At 34.5% G+C, this 22,207-nt stretch overlaps 3 protein-coding genes across 6 annotated transcripts; 1 reads left to right on the plus strand and 2 right to left on the minus strand.

Annotated features, from left to right (window-relative positions):
* On the minus strand, positions 155–885 carry LOC104776316. Its single transcript, XM_010500353.2, has one exon. It carries the CDS (start codon positions 637–639, stop codon positions 328–330), a length of 312 nt encoding a protein of 103 aa, XP_010498655.1. The 5' UTR covers positions 640–885; the 3' UTR covers positions 155–327.
* On the minus strand, positions 3,763–5,867 carry LOC104776317 (nuclear transcription factor Y subunit B-9-like). Of its 2 annotated transcripts, none has more exons than XM_019243592.1 (2): positions 5,447–5,733; positions 3,763–4,521 (listed from the first exon to the last, which is right to left on the minus strand). In XM_019243592.1, exon 2 carries the CDS (start codon positions 4,484–4,486, stop codon positions 3,848–3,850), a length of 639 nt encoding a protein of 212 aa, XP_019099137.1. In that variant the 5' UTR covers positions 4,487–4,521; positions 5,447–5,733; the 3' UTR covers positions 3,763–3,847. The 2 variants fall into 2 exon arrangements, with proteins under 2 accessions (XP_019099137.1, XP_010498656.1); XM_010500354.2 differs by lacking the exon at positions 5,447–5,733 and adding an exon at positions 5,741–5,867 and having other exon boundaries at positions 3,770–4,521.
* Positions 14,910–19,865, plus strand: LOC104776318 (phosphatidylinositol 4-phosphate 5-kinase 1). Of its 3 annotated transcripts, XM_010500355.1 has the most exons (9): positions 14,910–15,894; positions 17,003–17,569; positions 17,676–17,840; positions 17,994–18,159; positions 18,372–18,482; positions 18,567–18,760; positions 18,870–19,000; positions 19,084–19,177; positions 19,467–19,865. In XM_010500355.1, exons 1-9 carry the CDS (start codon positions 15,308–15,310, stop codon positions 19,765–19,767), a joined length of 2,316 nt encoding a protein of 771 aa, XP_010498657.1. In that variant the 5' UTR covers positions 14,910–15,307; the 3' UTR covers positions 19,768–19,865. The 3 variants fall into 3 exon arrangements, with proteins under 3 accessions (XP_010498657.1, XP_010498660.1, XP_010498658.1); XM_010500358.1 differs by lacking the exons at positions 17,003–17,569; positions 17,676–17,840 and adding an exon at positions 16,568–16,732 and having other exon boundaries at positions 14,910–16,461; XM_010500356.1 differs by lacking the exon at positions 14,910–15,894 and having other exon boundaries at positions 16,948–17,569.

Here is a 22,207-nt window from a genome sequence, read left to right on the forward strand (position 1 = left end):
CTGATAAACGAAAGTTAAAGCAGGTTGCCTCATCTAACGACACGTGGAACGATGTATTGATCGGATGGCTCATAATAAATACGCTAAGTTACTTTGTCGTCTTCATCAAACTTGTTACTTCGATGTCAATTCATTGTTCTTTAAGCAACTCATGATCATACTAACATGGAATCAAGAAACAGTAATGTTCAAAACATAAACCCAAAGAAGAAGAAAAAAAAACTGTGATCAGATCCCCGGCGACATAGATGGAAGAAGTCACACAAACCAGCGAAGGTAAGCGGAGAAACAGAGCGAGACCAACAAGCAGATGAAACCCACAACGAGCTAGACATCGCAGTCTCGTCTAAGACTTCGCATCCGTCGTGCCATCACCACCGTCGCGAAAACGATCTGTATTATCACGATCATACACGAAATCTCCGCCATCCTGTTAAACTTCTTAGCCCAGTATAACGCCACGTGGTCTCCGTTCTCCGTTCCCGAACCGTCGAGACCAGTCACTCGTTTGCAGACTCCGGCGGATAGATTGAGCGAGACAGCGACGAAGAAACGGACGGTCAACCTACCAAGCTCTTCACGTCTCTCACGTTGTTCATCTTCACGTCTCTGATCAACAACTCCTCCATCACCATCCATTTGCGATCTGAATCTTGCGAGCAGAGATTAGGAAGAAAGATTGTGAAAAGCGTAGAATAGGTTTTTGTTTTGGAGTTTGTTAAATGAGAGGGAGGAATAATAAATGGTTTATATAACCTAACCTTGGTTAACGTTATAACTATTGACTATGGTTTATAATTTACTCCTGTCAAAAGGTCAAGCAACCCCGCGACGACGAAACGACAGGCCATCCGAAGAACCTCTTCACGTTCCTCATCACGAGTCGCTTCACGTCTCTCATTAACAACTCCTCCTCCATTCATGGCGATCCAGATCTTGCAGGAACAATCAAGATTTGAGAAGATGATTGTGTTGAAGGGGTTTTGGAGTTTTTGTTTTCTTTTTTGCTTTCTGACGTCCAGTTTTGGAGTTTTATAAGCAAGCATAAAGTGTTTATGTAAATTTAACCATGGTTAAAAGTTTAACCGTGAACCGTGGTTAATAATAACCGTACAATTTGCTAACGGCCGTGAGTGATGATGAACTGGTGATGACCCGAATATATATAGTTCTTATATCTAATAAAAAAAATCTCCTTTTCAATTATTCATAACCAAAAGAGAACCAAAACAATAACCGGGAATTGAACTTGAACTAGAAATAACTAAAAGTAACAAAACATAAAGTTTTTAAACCGAAAGGAGAACCAAAACAATAAACCAGAAACAGAAAACCACAATTAAGATCTTAAGCTAGCCTAGGGCTAGGAGGCATGAAGCTTGACGGAGCGAAAGGAGGAGTGGAGGAAGAACAAAAACATGACTCCAGCTTGGACGAAAAAGAGACCAACTAGAAACGTGTCTGATGGACTCAGCAGCCTAACGAGAAACAAACACAAAAACGAGAGAAGCGTTGAGAGGTAAGCCATCTTGATAAGCACGATGGAGACTCGCTCGTCTCGAAGTAGAACCCTACCAGCTGGGGACGGAGTTCCGTTGACCAGAACGTACAACGCCACGAGAGCAGAGACGAGGCCTAGATTGTTCAACGGCCATAAACACTGAGATGCTATCTTGATGGCTCGAAACGTCGTCGGATTCATCCCCGGAGCTGGATTTGTTGGGTTGAGACCGACCGGTGAGGAGAGATGTAGGATGACAGTGATGGAGACGATGTACAGCGCGGGACTCATCAATCGAATCCGATTCTCCAGTGCTGCAACTTGACGACGGTAAACATCCATATCTCAGCTGAATCTTGAGAGCAAATCTTGAGATCTTTAGACTGAATTGTTTTTTACTGTAGTATTGGAGGCTCTAGATTACATTAGAGGCTCCTCTTATATACAACACAGAGGAACTTTCTAGATTATGGAAACACTCTAGATTCATAACATGTGTCAGCTATCTACTCACATAGAGAAGTAATCGTAACGGTCTGATAGTACTAGCTAGCTCACCGCTCTCTCTCCAGCTGGTTTCCACACTTTCGTGGTCTCCTTCCTCTGTACGATAGTTTTGTCCTTTTGTTGAGTAGGAGGATGAACTTGGTGGACTGCTGGACTATTTTCTGATTTCTGTTGTTGGACCTGAAGTGGTGTTTTGAGCCCACAGCACCTTTATTGTGTTCTATTTCTTGCATACTCTCTCACATTCGAGAAAAAGTTTCATATTATTATTATCTCTTGAATCAAAACCTACATTTTGGTTATTAAAGTGTTTTCGTGGTCAATGCATTTATTTTGGTTTTGTAACCTTTTGGTTTGTTTAGTTATGTACTGTGGTTCACATAGAGAAGAGTAATTTTAAAAAAGTAAACTCATAGTTCCCACAATATTGTTTAGGTCCTAAGTTTCTCACATATTAATTAATTATATAATTAATTATAAAATAATTAAAGCAATTCAAAGAGAATTTTAGCAAAATTAACCTTTCACTAGAGAACCCAAAAAAGGGTATTCAATCTTTTAAATAATATTTTTTTAATTTGTGTTTAATAATTATCAAACTTTAATAATCTAAAATGACAAAACAATTATTAAAAAATTTATATTACATAAAACTTTGGAATATTAAACATATTTTACAAATTTTGGAATATTAAACATATTTTACAAAATTTTACAACTTGTTTGGCATGTGATCAGATTCCAGTACAGAGAAACAGAGTGTGGCTTGGAGTTGCTTGTATGTTTTTGGCTCTCGTCCCTTTAGAGGAACCCATGGTGGTTTTCCCTTTTGGAGTTTGTGCAGGCAAGCCGTTGCCGCTGCAGCAAGCCTCACTGAACATGAAAGAAACGAGTCAATAAAACCAACAATGAAGTCATAATAGGAGGCAAAACTGTGATTCTTCAACGATAAGATTTGTCTGAGATCTCAAATTCTCCAAGATACACACCTTCCCAAGTGGCCATTGCAGGTACCAATCCGTAAACCATGTGAATAGGAGCCCATTCATCCATGTCCTTGCCCCAAATGAAAGTATCTCCGTCGATGATTCCAGCTCCATATGTCGTCTTAAGTGTTATAAGCTCACAAGGGCCTCTAGAACGGCGAAGTCGGTCCTTATACCACCAACCACCAGTCTTCATTATGACTGCAGTCTCAAAATACAGAGAGCAATCAAAAGGTTATGATCAAACACAAACGAAACAACAGAAAAGGAAACCACTTTCATCATATTCCTGCAATTCAACAACACTACAACAGGAAGAGGAAGCATGTTCTCCGCTACTTCTCTCCCCATTCTCTCAAGACTCTTTCCGTCTCTCTCTCTCGACGACACGGTTTTGGAATTGGGATAATGATGATACGATACGAAAGCTCCCCCGATCTACTGATTTACCGGTCTCGATCTCAATCGCCATTGTGTCGCCGTTTTGGGTCGAGAGAGAAGAGAGAGAGAGAGGGAAAGAAAGAAAAAAATAGCTTTATATTTAATCATCAGCCAATCCCAAGTAACCACGTCGCGTTTCTCATAGGGTGCTCAAATTGCTTTCCAAAGGATGGATTCTCGGTTTATGACAGCTTTAAAATTTAAAAGCCTTTAGATGATCATGAAATGTCGCATAGAGTTTTAATCCAAAAACACTTTTTTTTTGTCATCTGCATATAGAAATCAGTTCAAAAGTATTTGATGAAACTCAACACTTCTCCTTAAAGAAGCAACATTATATAGATATGTTATTCATAAGACATAAAAATATAATATCCATCCAAATACATGCTTTGAATGATTACATGCATCTTCACTTATACTGAACATATGGGTCATAAACCGACGACATTCCATTGATAGAAGACGAAGAACCACCAGTACCAGTACCAGAACCGGATCCATCCTGACCAGACCCGTTTTGGTAGTAGCGACCACCACCCATACCCATGGTTGGATCAACCATACCATAACCGTAAGGACCCGAAGGAGGTAGGCTATGTGGTGGGCCGTGAAACCCAATACCATTTCCTCCATAGGTTTGTCTGAACGACACTGCAGGTTCACCTCTAAGGGCCGACCCACGATCGGTCTCTATCTCACGGTACCGGTTAATGTACAGAGTGAGGGGATCCACGTAGTTATCGAACCCAAGCTTGCTCATAGCCCAAAGGATATCTTCAGCAGTTATGGTCTTACGCTGCTCACGCTGGCAACGCTCGTTGGCTTCACCGGTCACAAAGCTGATGTACTCCGAGACGCATTCTTGAATCGTTTCTTTAGCGTCGTCGGAGATTTTGGCGTGCGCCGGTAAGCTTTTACGCATGATCCTTATCACGTTAGCGATTGGCATGTATTGGTCTTGCTCACGAGCCATACATGGTTGTTGCTGGACCGCTACACCCTTGTTCTTGTCACTGGTGCCACCGGCTGTGACGACTGAGCTGGTCATTGAGTTTGGGTTACTGAGCTGGTCCGAATTCAATCCTGTTCATAGTTAAAGAAATTTTTACCTCATTAATAAAGTAGAAATGAAAATTAAATTTATAGTAATATGATAGAAATTGTATACTACTACCTCCTTTTCAAAATATAAGAGGTTTAAAGTGAAATCACGCAGATTAAAAAATAACTAATTTAAAAAAATTCAACTAATTATAAATAAGATTTCATAAAATAAATAATAAAAAAATAGGAAAATAATATAAAAGTTACTAAAAAAATTGAAAATATCTTATATTATGAAACAAAAAAACCTCTAAAACATTTTATATTATGAAAAGGAGGGAGTAGTAGAAAAGAAGAAATATCAAATCATGGGACACGTTCTTAGTTACGGACCAATAAGATGAGAGATAAGTATTGTGGGGTCTAATTTTGGTTGAATAGACTGTTCAGATTCTTGCCGTTACGTTTTGTGAATTATACTAGAACGAAAATGTCAAAAGGATCTTTCCTCTTCTTGAAATACTTCAAAATAATCGCGTATTCCCGAAATATTTGTTAGAAAAAACCAAAAACTCAAAAATTTGGAGAAGAACATCAATTAATTTACAGAGAAAAAGGTATGACTCAGTTAAGTGGACATTTATTTCATGTGAAGATTCCCAATGGTAAACGTTAAAAGAATCACAAGATTAAAGTTAAGAAAATCCATACTAGTAAAAGAAAAAATTTGGACAAAACTACTACTAATATTAATATATTTTGAATTAGAACTCTGACTAATATATAGTACTTGGGACGACTAAGGCATAAAGATAAATGTTTGATAAAAATATATAAAGGTATTTTTAATTTACAGTAGATGTTTTCAGGAAAACGAGAATTTCGTTTCGAAAGGAGAAAAACTCAGCCGTTACAATGAGTAAACTAAACATAAATTTTGAAAACAGGGGAAAACGATACTCACAAACATTTCTAGTGCATGCTCGAGTACATTCAATGAACACATATATCTGAACTATCAAAGATCATTCGCCGTTCAAAACATTGACTCATGCATGCATGTAAATAATCACCTGCTCCGAGCAATTCCTAAAACCTCTACAGAAAATCTAATTTTCAAGACAGAGAAACTCTCTACTTCATTTGGTTAGAAAGACACATAAAAATCATAAAGCAAGTCTCCGATTTTTCATGAGCATAGAGGTATATGGAAGGAGGCAAGTATGAATATATATAAACGACCACTTATATTGATTACCAGAGTTGGGTCTGGGTAGCTGATAGGGAGAGAAGGGAGCTCCACGTTCCATTGTTTCTCTGCCGTCTTTTCTTTTTCTTTCTTCTTTATAAAATAATTATTTGAGTGATTTGTTGCATGCCAAGAGAGGTTGATGGTTGAGTGGTTTTATAGAGAGATGATACAAATGGCAAAGGAGGCGGTTCTTACGAGGTCGCCATATCTCTTTCCCATTGGCTAAATTCATTGGCTTAGTGACCAGTCAAACTAACCCCACTGCTCTTCTCTCATTGGTTCTTTGTTTCACTAATTACCAAAGCTAATTAAGTAGAAAATACTCTTAAGAATGATTGGATAAGAAGAAGATTTGTATGCATATGAGGCTCTCTTTGTTTGTAGATAAATGTTGTTTTAACATTTTTCATAAACATGATTAATCAAGAAAGTATTAGTTTATCGAACGGCTGAGAAAGATTTACATGGCGTTATTCTGCTTATATGTTTGACCGGTAATTAATGAAAATGTTCGTTTCGTTGTAAATACATTATTTCTTAATTAATGAAATTAAAAATCATTTTGAAAAGATTCTTTTTGAAATATTATTTTTTGGTATACTATATATAAATATGTATTATGAAAATGAGCTGTAAATACATAGTAAATATACTGTTTAAAAAATATATATTATTTTTAATTTATTTCTATTTAAATTAGCGATTCAAATATTATAAGGAAGATTACAAAACTTTAGTAGCAAAAGATATTGGTGTAGATGTATGTTACATTTGAATGTTGCTTTACATTTTCTAATTCGTACTGAACCAATAAACTTATAAACCAACACCACAACAATACAATGGTTAAGAACGATTCATGTAATGTTATCTATTTATTAGTTTCTATCCATTTATATTTTGATAAATTTGATAGAAACAATTCAAGAAAAGTTACAAACATGAATATCTGCTACACAAATTTATTAATTCAATAATTAATAATTTAATAATTAATAATTATTCTTGGTATTATTTATCTTGAATAATTAATAATTATTCTTGGTATTATTTATCTCAGTGAATATCTGCTACACAAATTTTATTTTTGTTTGGTCACATGTCTATGTAAGAGCAAATTTATCACATGTCCAAGAAGCTCTCTGGATTTCGCTGCAAAGTTTTTTTTGCAAGCATTCTCATAAAAAAGAATGGTTACCTTTTAACAGTTCTCTTACATTGATTTGTGACGCAATGTTTGGGACATACGTACGTATTAAATTTTGTTTGTGTAATTATAGAAATTATTTGTTTTCAAATTCTAAATATCAGTTTTTAATTTTTGTTAATTAGTTATTTTTCTGTTGTTGTTACTATATGGCAAATACTTTTTGCTACAGATACTTTAGTAAAATGATATTAAAAAATTTCAGAAATAATTAGTGAATGAATAGTATATCTAAATTTGCTATTCCATGCCAATAATATCTATTTAGACAACTAAAAAAATAAAGCACAACTAAGCTTTATACATTTTGTTGGTTGTATACATCCAATGAGAGAGAAACAAAAAACAAATTAAAAAACGTACAATTGCTAAAAATTGACAATTAGTTTTACTATATAACTCACCTAGATTAATTACCCACCAGATCATCTTCTTCACAAATCATAAACAAAGAGTAAAAATAGTCATTTACCATTTGCAGTAATCATCATCTCACGTTATGGCAATTCAAACGTTGAAGAAAACATGCAGTGTTTTCATGGTTGTAGTTATATTAACGATGATGTTTTCGGCACACATTGCTTATTCCAACAATGTAGAAATGTGTGTGAAACATTGCGTCCATCAGTGCTCGAAATCAGCGAAAAAACCCACTCCTACAACATGTGAAGAAACTTGCAAAAAAGGTTGTAACAAACAATTAATCAGTAAGGAAGATAACCTTCGAGTTCGTGATGGTGATAATATTGTCGATTTACTTTGTGACAATAAACTTCTTAACGGATGCAACTGGCTCAACTGAAACTCATGTTATTTTTATTTTCGGTATTATTATATGTATGTATCTATTTGATATCACCATAACGTATTATACCTTATATCATTGACATAATATGTATGTAACTTCCATTATTTATTCTCGTGTATCCTTTGATTATTTTTTGCAAACTAATATGTTCACGTCAACAGGCATCATAATTTACTTACTAAATAGCAGATATATATTTAATTATTATTTTTGCAGAAAACTAAGAGGATTTAAGTTGTAAGTTTCTATTCTTACAAACTATAAGTATTCTATTTTATAGCTGTAGCTATAATTTGGAAGAAGCTCTCTGGTTTGCATTCTCATTAAAAAAAAAAAAAAAATTGTTGCCTTTTTAAAAGTTTCCTCACATTGATTCGTGACGCAATGCTTAGGACATACACATACGTATTTACCCAAAAGCTGATGACCAGATTAATGGTTATATATAGTTAAAAAAAAAATTGACCCAAAAAAAGTTATATATATAATGCTACGAGCATGTCGCTTTGTTCCTCCAGTTGGCCTAGTCTTCTCATTTGGAGCCATCACTTTGCATTTCTACTTCCTGTATTTGGAATAACCACCATTAGAAAAAAAAAATAAAATGAGCAAAATATTGGAAGTTTGAAGAACCCACACGGCCACACCATTTGATTTCTTTCAAATTATTAAGCCTAAAGTGGTTTCTTTTTTTTGGGCAAAACCTTAACTGGTTTAATTTCTATGTATGGAACCATCTTATATATATAGAATAATAAGAAGAAGTAATTGCTATATCCATGCAATAGAATCCACTAATTAAACAATGCTCGCGTAGAACTGCACACATATATATTACCTAAAACATATTGATATTCATATATTCATTGTTTGTCGGTTCTATAATTTGTGCATGAGTAAAATATTCAAAGTGATTAGTGATAGAAGCAGTATGTTAAATGAGTAAAGTTGAATTTCACAGTATGTTATAAGATTATATATTTCTTTGACAACTTTTTATAAGTCTGTTTAAGTCATTTTATTAATTTTAACTTTCTCTTTTCAAAAACAGCAGCACAGGTTGTAAAAATGTTTCTTTTATTTTGAATATAATTTAGTCTTATTTTTAAAAAAAATTGATTTATATATATATATATATATTAATTTTTCTTGTTTTATTTGTTTCTAAATCTTTGTTTTTTGCGTTTAAAAGATAATTTCTTGATGAATCATAAACTCTTGCTATGCACATAAATTTGTAGCAACATGTGGTTACATAATAAACCAAAATCCCATATATATCAAAATTTGCAATTCCATGCCAATAATATCTGTTCGGACAACTAAACAATTAAAGCACAACTAAGCTGTACAATTTGTTGATTCATCAAGAAATTGTTGGTTGTAACTTGTAACCATCCCATAAGAGAGAACAATAAACAATTTGAAAACAATTGCTAAAAAAGGACAACATTAGTTTTACTATATAACTCACCTAGCTAGATTAATACCCACCAAATCACTTTCTTCACAAATCATAAACAAAGAGTAAAATACTCATATATCATTTGTAGTATTCATCATCTCATGTTATCGCAACTCAAACGTTGAAAAAACATGCAATGTTTTCATAGTTGTAGCTGTATTGACGATGATGTTTTCGGTACACATTACCCATTCTAACAATGTAGAAATGTGTGAAGCATCCATCAGTGCTCGAAATCAACGAAAAACCCCACTCTTACAATATGTGAAGAAACTTGCAAAAAATTCTCCAACAAACAACTACTCGGCAAGGAAGAAGAGTTTGTTCCTCGTGCTAGTGACGGTTATATCAACATTTTTTGTAAGGAATAGCTTAACGGATGCTATGTGTTCTGAACTAAGTAAACTTCCATTATTTTATTTTCGGCACTATTATACATATGTATAATGTATCAGTTTGATATCATCAGCATAATACGTATGTAACTTCCATATTTATTTTTTGGGTGTCAAATATACGAAAAATCATATTGAAAATTTTTGGTTGAAGATAATTACATCGCATGTAATATTCTTTTTGGCGTTATGGTGTGTATCGTTTATACGTTCTAAAATTAAATACAAATTTCATGCATCTATGTCTTATACAATACATATTCATGTAAAGATTAATTTTCCATGAAAAAGAGAATGACATATTAAAGCCTATAAATGGGTTAGATGTTTAATGGTAGTCTAATTTTGCAATTGTACGTAACGATGAACATTGAATTTCATCACACTTAAATCTTTTTCATCTATCTAGCGATATTTATGTGAAAGGAAAGAGTCAGGTCAGCCAAAAATATGAAACTAATCACACCTAGTAAACTATAATACATCGATCGGCAACTTATGGTTCCATCAAACACTCTTACACTCTCTCTTATCTTCCTCCTCTCCACAAACTAAACTTGGTCTACGAGCCTTCAAAAAAAAAAACTCATAGAACTCTGTTTAAGTATTCTCAGTCTCATGGAACTTTGTCATAAAATATGATATATAAACATATTACATGCACAAAAACACTGCGTATTTTATTGAAATTTTGCAATGTATTGCCAATGTTTCTTTCCAAATAGAAGATTTTATTGTTATGACTATCGTGAAAGAATTGTTTGATAAAAAAAAAGCTTTTTGGGGCAGGTACTTATTTACTTAATAACCAAAATAGATATGTATATAATTAATGAAGCAGTTTGGTAGATTCAGCATGAATTGAAAATAACCCCATAAGCGTAATAGCTAAATGATCAATTGTTTTCACCAAAAAAACAAAGGAAACATTGTTGAAATAAGTTTGAAGAAAGCTTGAGATGGGAGTTAGTCTTAATTCTAACCAAATTGTGTTTACAAAGAGATAAAGATTAAAGTGTATTTAGGAAATATCTAAATATGAGTGATTCGTATTAAGATTAGGATTAGCAAAGTTATTATAAAATTATATTGTATGAAGTTATGTTGAAGTGTGATACAACTAATAAGGTTATGTGAAAAAGAGAGATTGAGAGCTTGAGTTTCTTAAATAGTTTTCTTAAGTTAATATACTTTATAATTTTGTGTTTTTAAACAAATTTTACTTTCTATAAACATCATAACGTTACGTGAATATATGAGCTTCTCTCGTGTATCCTTTGCTTATTTTTGCAAACTATTATATTCACCTCAACAAGTATCATAATTTTCTTACTAGTAAATAGCAAACACAATGATTACCCATTTGCATATATCTTTTAATTTCTTCTAAACTAACAACCCTCTTCGCAATGATGGTAGGATCAATCTAAAAACCTTGGTACTCGGCGATATATTTTGAACCAGTAAAAACTTGGAGCATTTTCAAAAATAACATTTTGAAACATTATATTACACATTTCTTTTATATTTCTCCTCTTATAAACATGTCCGAAGAAGGAGTAAGTTAAAAAAAATTATCTCTACTTTTTTCTCCCAAAAGACATTACAAAATTATTTTGTGTAGTTGTGTAATATATTTTTAGATTTTATATTGGAGACAATGACAAGTGTGACATTTGGGATTTCAATAATGTGAAGAGTAGAAGATACTATATGAGTTTGCAAAAATCAACCACACGTTGTTGTAGGACGGCTACCTGATTCACCGGCCATCGCTCATAATCAGTCGCTCTTTTTTTTTTCAGTTTTTTTCCCCTCGAGTTTTTTTTTTTATATGATTAACCCTACCAAACTTCTAAATACTATTTTGTGTAAGTTTTCTTTTTTTTTGGGGTTTTAATAGCATAATCATATTTTTATAAAATATCTTTGAAAATTAGTTTAAATCTTATCTCAGCAAGATAAATTATCCCACATCTGAACCTAAATTTTGGGCTAAATTATAAAATAAAAATAAAATTTGGAGGTTACATTTGTAGAAAAAAACTTTATATGGGTAAAATTAAACTTTTGATATTTTAGTCACGCGCTAGCTGATCATCAGTCATCACACAGTAGATACGACGTGTTCACCGTCGCACGCGTACAAAAAGCTCGTTGCACGTGTGAACTACTACGCGCAAAGCAACGAAAACGCAATCTTTGACGCCAACTGTGTCTGACACGTGGAGTATTCAGTAGAATAAATGACGTGGACATAATCTTGACCGCCGAAATGTTTTGAAACCGATCTGGATTGTGAATCAGACTAGCTCCCGGATCACCAAATCATCGGATTAACCGGGTTCGACCACGGGTCAACTAAATAAAATATATTTAATGCATTTTTATATAAAATAAACATTTTTAAAAATATTGTTAAAAGAATATCATGTTTAACAAAGTATGAAGTTTAATAATAATAATAAATGATTAAAACTTTTAAATTCAAATCAAAAAATAAAAAAACACTAATAAAATATTTCTAAAAACAATCAACTATTCTTATGTAAAGTATGGGATATGACAAAGAAGCTGAAGAAAAGAGATGTGTTGTGAGTCATGTATGTTGCCGTCTAAGCTAAAGGAATAAAATTTTTTTAAAATAATTAAAATTATGAATCCTTATATTCTTTTTCAAAAATCAAGTAGATTTTTTTGAATCGGTAACTGGTCAGGTCAACCAGTTCACCGGGTCATGGGTTAATAACGGATTTTTTTGGGTTTTATCTATACCCGAACCGGTAAAGACTCTGGGACACGGGTTAACCGGTTCGGGCGTGAAAACATTGTCGTGGATGCTTCGAAACTGACGACATTATTTTAGAATGGGCCTTGATAGCCCAATAACATAAATACGTGTTCCTACTTTTGTATGCCAGCTCAGCTCTAAATCGGTCCAACTGTAAAAAAAGGAGCTGTTTGGCTTCACCTTCTCCTTCCTACTACATACAACTTCGAGGTTGAATCCGCCAGTTAGGTTAATCGATAAAGACCAATATTTTAGTTTCGTCAAAACAAGAAGTAACCAACCAAAGCTTAAAACCTGTTTCTTTCGAAATCAGTAGTCATTAAAGTAAAGTTTAGTGGAAAACTAATCCTAGAGATTCTCTTTATTTGGTAGTTGACCAAAAAAAAAAAGCATCAGATTCGAAGTATTTCGAATCCAAAATTTTGGAGTATGCTAAAAGTATCTAATCTGTATGTATATAACCGTGTGTTTTTTTATTTGCTCGCAAATTAAATGTACGTGGTCGTGGCATCGTTCGTGGGTGTTTTAGCGATTTGAAAGCGTAGTATAGAGTAAAGTAGAGCTTTCAGATTATTAAGTAAGAATAAGATTGTATAGCGAAGACTTGATGTTTTTGCTAGTATGAAGATGCCTTGAATATGGATGGAACGGGGAAGTATTGGGTATGGCGTAGAGTACCAACGCGTCATGGCGTATGAATGGGGAAAATACATTCAACCATACACTCTCTCTCTCTTTCTCTTTCCCAATATATTATAATTATGTATCGAGTGAGATTTTTCATTGATGTGGACACAAATTAATGAGTGTATATAGGTTTTTACTGGGGATCCACCCCAACCCAACATTAACGTCGACTTCGAGTACCGAATGAAAAAATAAAACGGTGTAGTAAAGACGAAAGAACATAATAAGTGTGGAATATAATAGATCCAACGCAAGAAAATTAAACAAATGTTACGTAAATATTCACGAGGATATACAAAAAATATATGTATCGAACTTGAATTTAAGGATTTTTCAAACATTTTAATAGAGATTAAAATGCTTTTTTTTTTTCAAAAAATGCAACCTCAGATTACACCTTACGCTCCCTTGTAAATATTTTTACGTTTGTTAATGCGGTTGTAGTTGTACCATACTATTTTATGTACTATACTAATGATTTTTAACTGTGATTAAATGCGTTTGATGCTCAAACTACCACCAGAGTCCAGAGCCATAATCACCACTGACCACTCGCACGTATAATACTACAATTTTAGAAGTATACTTAATTAATGGTGTGGTGTATATATATGTTTATGTTATGACATGTAAGTACGTGTAAATTATGAAGTTTACTTGCACGGTTGCACCCTAGTTTTTATGATGTTGTGGTTTATTTTAAATCACAATCATATATATTGGGCACCTCAAATCAAAGTACTCGAACGTATAGGATAGAACATGTCTATTTTACTATTTATGTGAAACACTACCGAACTTTTAAATTTGATTTTTTATCAAATTTATTTACTTCTAGCATCGCAAATCACAGTTTAGTTTACCATTTTATTTTATAGATAAGACCTGTACACACATATATCTCAACATATGCATATTTTCATAACATTTGTGTGTTTATTTTTTCATTGTTTATGTATCTCTCTATAGAATATTCGTATTTATGTATAGATTAAAAAAATATCAAACGGACAGACAAAAATCCGAAGTAAAAAAACAAATTGACGGACACAATACGCAACTTTTAAAAATTCGCAACGCATACACTTGTATCTACTGTCACTATCCAAAATGGGAATATTAGGCGAACTGAAATAACTCAAACACGAATATTTTACAAATCGGAATAATAATAATATAAGTTTATAAACTAATTAATCAATCGCAAGTAGGAAGAGAATCAAAACTGAAAAAGATAACAATATATTAAAAAACCAACCCACCAAGCCAACGATCATCTAATCACAGAAGAGAACAAAGTTTTTTAGAATTTATAAAAATAGTAATAAATTAAATTAAGTAAGACATCAAACAAAAGACAATCACCTGGAAACTCGCTTCCTAATCAAGATTTCTCGATAATCCTCAAATCATTAATCATTTCTCTCTATTATCAAAATAAAAAGAAGTAAACAAAGGTAGACCATAACCAATCATTTGGTCTTCTTCTACGTGGGTTTTTAATTTATATTTCAACGTATTGTATTTTGAGTATCCCATACTACTACATTACTACAAACTCTACATCATCATCGTCGCTTTTAATTATACAAAGACAAATTCCAAACCATCTCGAGTATATGTATTTTACTATTTTTACATACAACACGGTGTCGTTTTCAAAATTTAAGTAGTAATTAAATATTGTGGTTTCTTTTTTCGGGCTGGTGGTGGGCTTCTTATGTCCGCTTCCCAATACTTTCTCTCTCTTCCCTTTTTTTTTATATTTATTTTCAAGTTTATTTATAAATTAAAATTATATTCAGAGTTTTGTTTTATTTTTATATGTTTTGTTGCTGTATCGTCTCTTCTGTCTCTGTTCTCACTTTTGTTTTTTTTTTTGGTTTCATCTTTCTTCTTTTGATGTTCTTGTAGCGTTTGTACGAAATCTCACAATGTTTTCTTCTCAGATTTTAGAATACTTGTGAAATCTATCTCTCTCTGATCAAACACCTAATCCCCTTATTATAAAGTTTCAAGCTTTTTTTTTTTTTTTTTTTCCAAACCCTTTTCAAAATCTCCGGTGGTTTGTTTTTTTTTTTTGACGGCGGATCTTAGCCGGAATCTGAGGAATCAGTTTTGTTTTGTTTTTTTTTTTGAAATAACCCTTATAGATTTCAAGCGAATGACATTATCTGAGATTGGAGAAGATTGTGAGTCGAGTGGAGTGACGATTCTCTGATGAGTGAATCAGAAGAAGACGAAGAAGAAGAAGCAGCAGCTACTGAACTGATTTTAACCAGCAGCGTCGTCGTTGACAAGAACAACAACAACAACAAAAACAAGGTTGTTGTTGAGAAGAATCAGCGTTTTGTTGAAGAAGAAGAAGTAGAGAGACGAGACGACGGTTTGGTGTTGTTGTTAGCTCAGTCTTCTACTCCAATGGTGAGATCGAGATCTCAAGGAACGACACGGCGCGTGACTCCCACGCCTCTAGTTGACGTTGAGAAGCCGCTTCCAAACGGAGATCTCTACATCGGAAGCTTCTCCGGCGGGTTTCCACACGGATCCGGCAAGTATCTTTGGAAAGATGGGTGCATGTACGAAGGTGATTGGAAACGAGGCAAAGCTTCAGGTAAAGGCAAATTCTCGTGGCCTAGTGGAGCTACATACGAAGGCGAGTTCAAATCCGGGAGAATGGAAGGTTTTGGCACTTTCACTGGAGCTGATGGTGATACTTACAGAGGAACTTGGGTTGCTGATAGAAAACACGGACACGGGCAGAAGCGTTACGCCAACGGAGACTTCTACGAAGGTACTTGGAGAAGGAACCTACAGGACGGTAGAGGTCGTTACGTTTGGAGAAACGGGAGGAACCAGTACACTGGAGAGTGGCGTAACGGTGTGATATCTGGGAAAGGTTTGCTTGTTTGGCCTAATGGGAATAGATACGAAGGTTTGTGGGAGAATGGGATTCCTAAAGGAAGTGGTGTGTTTACTTGGAGTGATGGGAGTTGTTGTGTTGGTGCTTGGAATGAGAGTAATATCATGAGGAGTTTCTTTAATGGTGTTGACAAGAATGATTTGATTGTTGCTGGTACTAGGAAGAGATCTTCTGTTGATAGTGGAGCTGGGAGTTTGGGAGGTGAGAAAGTTTTCCCAAGAATCTGTATTTGGGAGTCTGATGGTGAAGCTGGTGATATCACTTGTGATATTATTGATAACGTTGAAGCTTCCATGATTTATAGAGATAGGATCTCTGTGGATCGTGATGGGTTTAGGCAGTTTAAGAAGAATCCTTGTTGGTTTAATGGTGAGGCTAAGAAACCTGGTGAGACTATTTCTAAAGGGCATAAGAAATATGATTTGATGCTCAATTTGCAATTAGGAATCAGGTGAAATTTTCTCTAATTTGGTTTGGTTTTTTTTTTTGTGTGTGTGATGGCTTTTCTCTGTTGTTTCTAAATGGAGGTTTTTTTTGTGTGTGTGTGATTGGATTAGGTATTCTGTGGGCAAACATGCTTCCATTGTTCGTGATCTTAAACAGACTGATTTCGATCCAAAGGAGAAATTTTGGACAAGGTTTCCACCGGAAGGGACTAAGACCACACCTCCCCATCAGTCAGTGGATTTCCGGTGGAAGGATTATTGCCCTTTAGTGTTCAGGTAACCTTTTTGAAAAAGTGTTTCAATTTAGCAAATTGCTGAATCTGTTGAGGGTTGATGATGTGGCTATACCCAAATCTGAGTTTACTTGATAAGGTTGTGAACATATTTGTGATGCTTTGTGTTTCTTTTTTGGGGAAATTTTGTTTGTAGACGTCTCAGGGAGCTTTTCCAAGTGGATCCAGCTGAGTATATGTTAGCTATTTGCNAACACGGACACGGGCAGAAGCGTTACGCCAACGGAGACTTCTACGAAGGTACTTGGAGAAGGAACCTACAGGACGGTAGAGGTCGTTACGTTTGGAGAAACGGGAGGAACCAGTACACTGGAGAGTGGCGTAACGGTGTGATATCTGGGAAAGGTTTGCTTGTTTGGCCTAATGGGAATAGATACGAAGGTTTGTGGGAGAATGGGATTCCTAAAGGAAGTGGTGTGTTTACTTGGAGTGATGGGAGTTGTTGTGTTGGTGCTTGGAATGAGAGTAATATCATGAGGAGTTTCTTTAATGGTGTTGACAAGAATGATTTGATTGTTGCTGGTACTAGGAAGAGATCTTCTGTTGATAGTGGAGCTGGGAGTTTGGGAGGTGAGAAAGTTTTCCCAAGAATCTGTATTTGGGAGTCTGATGGTGAAGCTGGTGATATCACTTGTGATATTATTGATAACGTTGAAGCTTCCATGATTTATAGAGATAGGATCTCTGTGGATCGTGATGGGTTTAGGCAGTTTAAGAAGAATCCTTGTTGGTTTAATGGTGAGGCTAAGAAACCTGGTGAGACTATTTCTAAAGGGCATAAGAAATATGATTTGATGCTCAATTTGCAATTAGGAATCAGGTGAAATTTTCTCTAATTTGGTTTGGTTTTTTTTTTTGTGTGTGTGATGGCTTTTCTCTGTTGTTTCTAAATGGAGGTTTTTTTTGTGTGTGTGTGATTGGATTAGGTATTCTGTGGGCAAACATGCTTCCATTGTTCGTGATCTTAAACAGACTGATTTCGATCCAAAGGAGAAATTTTGGACAAGGTTTCCACCGGAAGGGACTAAGACCACACCTCCCCATCAGTCAGTGGATTTCCGGTGGAAGGATTATTGCCCTTTAGTGTTCAGGTAACCTTTTTGAAAAAGTGTTTCAATTTAGCAAATTGCTGAATCTGTTGAGGGTTGATGATGTGGCTATACCCAAATCTGAGTTTACTTGATAAGGTTGTGAACATATTTGTGATGCTTTGTGTTTCTTTTTTGGGGAAATTTTGTTTGTAGACGTCTCAGGGAGCTTTTCCAAGTGGATCCAGCTGAGTATATGTTAGCTATTTGTGGAAACGATGCTCTCCGCGAACTGTCTTCACCTGGAAAAAGTGGAAGCTTCTTTTACCTAACTCAAGATGATAAATTTATGATCAAGACGGTGAAGAAATCAGAAGTCAAGGTTGGTAGTTGTTGTTTGCCTCTTCTTGTTGTTCACCTTATTATTTTTGTCTTCTTTGAAATAGCTTGTCTGTACTAGTTAATTTACTTAATTAGCGGATTGGACACTCTTTTGTTTGTTTGTCTCTTTGCTTTCACATTACTTTCTCAACCCACTAAGTCTGTGATTAGCTAATCAAATTTGACCTGAAGCGTTTGTCTTCTTCTATCCAGGTTCTTCTAAGAATGCTTCCAAGTTACTACAAACATGTCTGCCAATACGAAAACTCCCTTGTGACTAGATTCTATGGTGTTCATTGTGTCAAACCTGTTGGTGGCCAAAAGGTATGTGTTTGTTTGTTCATCTAAAGCTTCATGAGTCTATTAGTGTCCAGAAGATTTATTGTTTTGCTTACTGCTATTTATCAGATTCGGTTCATCGTCATGGGCAACTTGTTCTGCTCTGAGTATAGAATCCAGAGACGGTTTGACCTCAAAGGGTCTTCTCATGGACGCAGTACTGCAAAGCCTGAAGGGGAAATTGATGAGACCACGACACTCAAGGACCTTGATCTCAATTTTGCTTTCCGTCTTCAGAGAAACTGGTATCAAGAGCTTATGAAGTAAGCTCCATGCTTCTCAGTTTTTTTTTTGTTTATGCCTGCCTCTTGGCTATGGAAAGTATTCAGCAACATAAACGTATGTCTAATTCTTATCGGTATTCATGATCAGGCAAATAAAACGCGACTGTGAGTTCTTAGAAGCCGAGAGAATAATGGATTATAGCCTTTTAGTTGGTGTGCACTTCCGTGATGACAACACAGGAGAAAAGATGGGGCTTTCTCCATTCGTTTTGAGATCTGGTAACGTAGACATCATCATTCTCTATATGTGTCCCCCCATTGAGGTCGACCTATCATGAGATTTATGTCAATATCTTTTGCAGGTAGGATAGATTCATATCAGAATGAGAAATTCATGCGCGGTTGTCGCTTCGTAGAGGCTGAGCTTCAAGACATGGACCGAATTTTAGCTGGCAGGTAATAATCGTTGATCCGGGTGTAATTTTTAACGTTAAGAAGTTGACTTCACAGAAGAAGCTTTTTTGCATTCATAGCCATTGATTATTGTAGAGACATGGAGTGGTTGAGAGATTCAGTTTCGGATTAGTATTGAATATTGATGAATGTAGGAATGATTAAATTTGCTTGGCAAATATTGTTTGGGGAGTGTGAAAACAAAGCATGTGGTCCTGTTTACTAAATAAAGAATCAGTCAATTCATGATTTCATCAATTTTGCTCAAAATTTACAAATCTGTTATTTACAGGAAACCATCGATCAGATTAGGTGCAAACATGCCAGCAAGAGCAGAACGAATGGTCCGGAGAAGCGATTTTGATCAGTATTCATCAGGAGGAGCCAGTTATCCATCTCACGGTGAGATGTACGAAGTGGTTCTCTACTTTGGAGTCATTGACATCTTGCAAGACTACGACATAACCAAAAAGATCGAGCATGCATATAAGTCACTACAAGCTGATCCTGCTTCCATCTCAGCGGTTGATCCTAAACTCTATTCCAAGAGGTTCAGAGACTTCATCAGTAGGATCTTCATTGAAGACGGCTAAAAAAGATAAGAAGGCTAAGAATTTATAACTAACATTCTCGGCTGTTTTTGCTCAACGGAAATGTGATAAAAAGCTGACTCGAGAAGGGTAAAAAAAAAGGTAATCTCAAAGATAGAAGAAAGGCAATTTGGGATTCTGTTCACGTATAATTTTGAGATGATCAAATCAGTTAAGTTTTGGGGTGGGGTGGGGGTGGGGAGGGGGCTTTATTTATCTTTGTGGTGAGCCGTTTATATATATGATTTATATATGTGAATATAGATTGTGAAGGTTTTTTTAGTACATAGGTAGACAAGAAATTACAAGGAAAAAAGAAAAAATGTTGGGTTTGGTTAAATTCCAAATGTGGAATAAGATAAAGTGTATAAGTCACAGAAAAAAATGATTTAAGGATAAAAGAAGTAATACAATTAACTACTTCTCTTAATCCCCATATTTTCATAGGACCCCTTCTTAACAATCCAAAGTTAAAGGGGTCCATTGTTTTTCTTTTTTTAATTTTGTTTCAAAGCAACTTTACCACTTACATACTCTATCTATGTTCATAAAGCAATGTAAATGGTAAACAGTAAATACGAAATAGTTAAATTAGTAAACTAAAAGAAAAAAAAATGGTCAAAGAAGGAAGAGTTGAAATGGGGTTGGTTTCATGGAAAGTAGAGAAAGCTAGACCAGAACACCACATGTCTTTTACTTGCATTCTTTTATTCTTCTTTACAAACTCTTTTGGAAAATGTTCTCTTAAATCTCTTTAGTCTAGTTTTCATATGTGATTAGTTTCACAAAGTATGTAACTGTTTTTCAAATTAATGTCTAAGATATTTAACCAAAATTAAAGTGTGAGAAGGCTCACAACGTTTTGTTTGTCAATATAATTCAATTAACTACACTAGGATTTGTTTTTCCAACTTAATCTACAATCCATATTGCATCCATCATCTATAATTATCTCTTAATTTCCGAAATTTGCTTTTATTGTATTTTATGTTCATCTATATTAACATTTTTTAAATACATTTTGTGTTATGCCCTTTTAGTTTTTTGTTTATTTAAAAAGTTATTTACAACATTAACCCCTAAAATTTTTCCAAAACTAACATTACTCCAGATTTTGTTTCCTAAATATTTTACATTTCATTTCAATTAAAAAAAATAACAGCAATCAATATGGAAATAGAAACTATCATATATTTAACCATACATTATGTTGCGTTTTGAAGATATTCTATATCGGAATCCTTCGTAAACAAAGAAAAAAACAATTTGATTCTTATTTTGTTTTCCAAAATCTGTGAGCTTTGATTCTACACGTAAAAAAAACTTCGATTGACAATTTTTTAAATATTATAATTAACATATATAAACTTAATAAAAAATTTATTACGAATATGTAAAATTAAAAAATTCTAAAATATTATATAATGTGGTTATATAGTAGATGAGTTATAAAGAGCACATGTTGAAATTAATAAAATATTATTAAATTTATGTTAATACGAGTTAAATCTTCATTTAATTATTTATCAACACTACTAATATTAGAATATTTGACATAAAATCAAGTTGATAACTAAGATTGTATAAAATAATTAAATCATTAAGAAAAATGTGACTTAATCACATCGTATAATTACTGATTATGTATTTAGATCCCTTATTTTTTGTTAAATTAAAGATCAAAATAGAATCTCAAACACTAAACAAAACAAACTTTTTTTTTGTCAAACCAGAAATTTCATTGAAATCAATTGTTACAAACCGGGCTGGACAATAAAACCGATTTAGCTAACGAATCGGCTTTTTGATTGTTCTCGCGCTTGATAAAGTTAAAACAACAAGAGTCAAAACCTAGAGAAAGACAAAGGATGTCATGGTGAATCCCGTAGAGTTCCTTGGAGAGGGGCTCTGAATGGAGTGCTTTGATTAGTTGTTGCGAATCTAAAGCAAAGATGATGTTTTTGATGCCTAGATCGAGGGCCTGATGAATGGCGAAAAGTAGAGCCGAAGCTTCAGCCATAAGGGGGGTGCTCACGTTTTGTAGAAAAGTTGTGCCTTGGGTCTCCGACATCACAGGGTAGTCAGAGAAGATCCATCCCAAGCCGGCTTCACGCGAATCAGTTCTCCACACAGCATCAGAGAAACACCGGATCGAGTCTAATCGAGTTATTAGATCCGAGGGATTTTGGTGAGATTTAGGGATCTGTGGTGGCAGATCTTGGGCTGTAATCCACTCTCTCGCTTGATGTATGGCTGTAGATACAATATCCGGGCCATTTGGGGATTTCTTCTCAAATATCTTCTTGTTCCTGGTGGTCCAAAGCGCCCAGAGGATCCACGGCGACAAGGTTCCTTGGCAAATACCAGTTGGAGGTAAGCAGGTTAATTTGTTGGTTACTTCAATCCCCTGTCGAACATTGGTAATCATCTCCAGATTTGGTTT

The sequence above is a fragment of the Camelina sativa genome, chromosome 3 (assembly GCF_000633955.1).
Source record: "Camelina sativa cultivar DH55 chromosome 3, Cs, whole genome shotgun sequence".
Taxonomy (NCBI): domain Eukaryota; kingdom Viridiplantae; phylum Streptophyta; class Magnoliopsida; order Brassicales; family Brassicaceae; genus Camelina; species Camelina sativa.

Excerpts from the sequence above, each read along its gene's own strand:
- LOC104776316 (XM_010500353.2), bottom strand. The coding sequence starts at position 639 with ATGGATGGTGATGGAGGAGTTGTTGATCAGAGACGTGAAGATGAACAA.
- LOC104776317 (XM_010500354.2), bottom strand. The coding sequence starts at position 5,792 with ATGGAACGTGGAGCTCCCTTCTCTCCCTATCAGCTACCCAGACCCAAC. Across the intron at positions 4,522-5,740 it reads GCTACCCAGACCCAACTCTG|GATTGAATTCGGACCAGCTC; the intron begins GTAATCAATATA and ends AACTATGAACAG.
- LOC104776318 (XM_010500358.1), top strand. The coding sequence starts at position 15,308 with ATGAGTGAATCAGAAGAAGACGAAGAAGAAGAAGCAGCAGCTACTGAA. Across the intron at positions 16,462-16,567 it reads AATTTGCAATTAGGAATCAG|GTATTCTGTGGGCAAACATG; the intron begins GTGAAATTTTCT and ends TGATTGGATTAG. Across the intron at positions 19,001-19,083 it reads TCCATTCGTTTTGAGATCTG|GTAGGATAGATTCATATCAG; the intron begins GTAACGTAGACA and ends TATCTTTTGCAG.